At 39.3% G+C, this 781-nt stretch overlaps 1 protein-coding gene across 2 annotated transcripts in view; it reads left to right on the top strand.

Moving 5' to 3' along the window:
• LOC106883800 (prostatic acid phosphatase) overlaps window positions 1-781 on the top strand; it is a 19,378-nt gene that overhangs the window by 12,319 nt on the left and 6,278 nt on the right. For both annotated transcript variants that reach the window (XM_014934936.2, XM_052977211.1), the window contains exon 9: window positions 243-417. In XM_014934936.2, the coding sequence (XP_014790422.1) occupies window positions 243-417 (175 nt within the window). The remainder of the gene's footprint in view (window positions 1-242; window positions 418-781) is intronic.

The following is a 781-nucleotide window of genomic DNA, read 5'->3' on the forward strand; positions in this document are numbered from 1 at the left end:
TAAATATCGCCATCCGTTGGAGAAAAAATTGTAGTTAGAATTAGTAGTTCTTTGGCTGCTATTTCTAAATTTTCAGTATGTTGGTGAAGCAACTCATGCTGATCCCTATAGGTTTATAATTATATATATATATGCTGTATATGCAGGTTTTATTGTAAAAGCTATTATACTATGAATAGAACTGAAAGAATTTCAATGGTATTCCTTCAGTAAATGGGGTTTTTTTCTCTTTGATTCCTCAGCATGATTCCACAATGATCGCCCTCTTCATGTCTCTGAACCTTTTCAATGACATTTTGCCGCCATACGCTTCCTGCCTCATAATTGAGTTACACAAAAGCGAGGAGAACTCTTATTTTGTGCAGATCTTTTACAAGAATTCTACTTCAGCCGAACCGGTACCTCTCACGATGTCAGGTATGTAACCACGGAGACAAACACCAGTGTTTTTTTTCTTCTTTTTCTTCTTATTATTTAGGCAGTGTGTTGGCAGAATCGTTAGCACGATGGACAGAATTAAAGAATGCTGAGCAGCATTTCATCCATTTTTACATTCTGGGTTCAGATTCTGTTGAGGTCAACTTTGCTTTTTCTCCTTGCTGGTGGTGGGGATAAACTCAAGTACCAGTGAAGCACTGGGGTCGACGTAATCAACTAGGTCCCTTCACTCAAATTTCAGTCCTTGTGTCTATAGCTGAAAGGGTTATTAGGTGCCATGCAGTGGGACTGAGCCCAGAACCATGTAGTTGGGAAGCAAGCTTCTTACCACATAGCCATGCTT

Source organism: Octopus bimaculoides, chromosome 27 (genome assembly GCF_001194135.2).
Source record: "Octopus bimaculoides isolate UCB-OBI-ISO-001 chromosome 27, ASM119413v2, whole genome shotgun sequence".
Taxonomy (NCBI): Eukaryota; Metazoa; Mollusca; class Cephalopoda; order Octopoda; family Octopodidae; genus Octopus; species Octopus bimaculoides.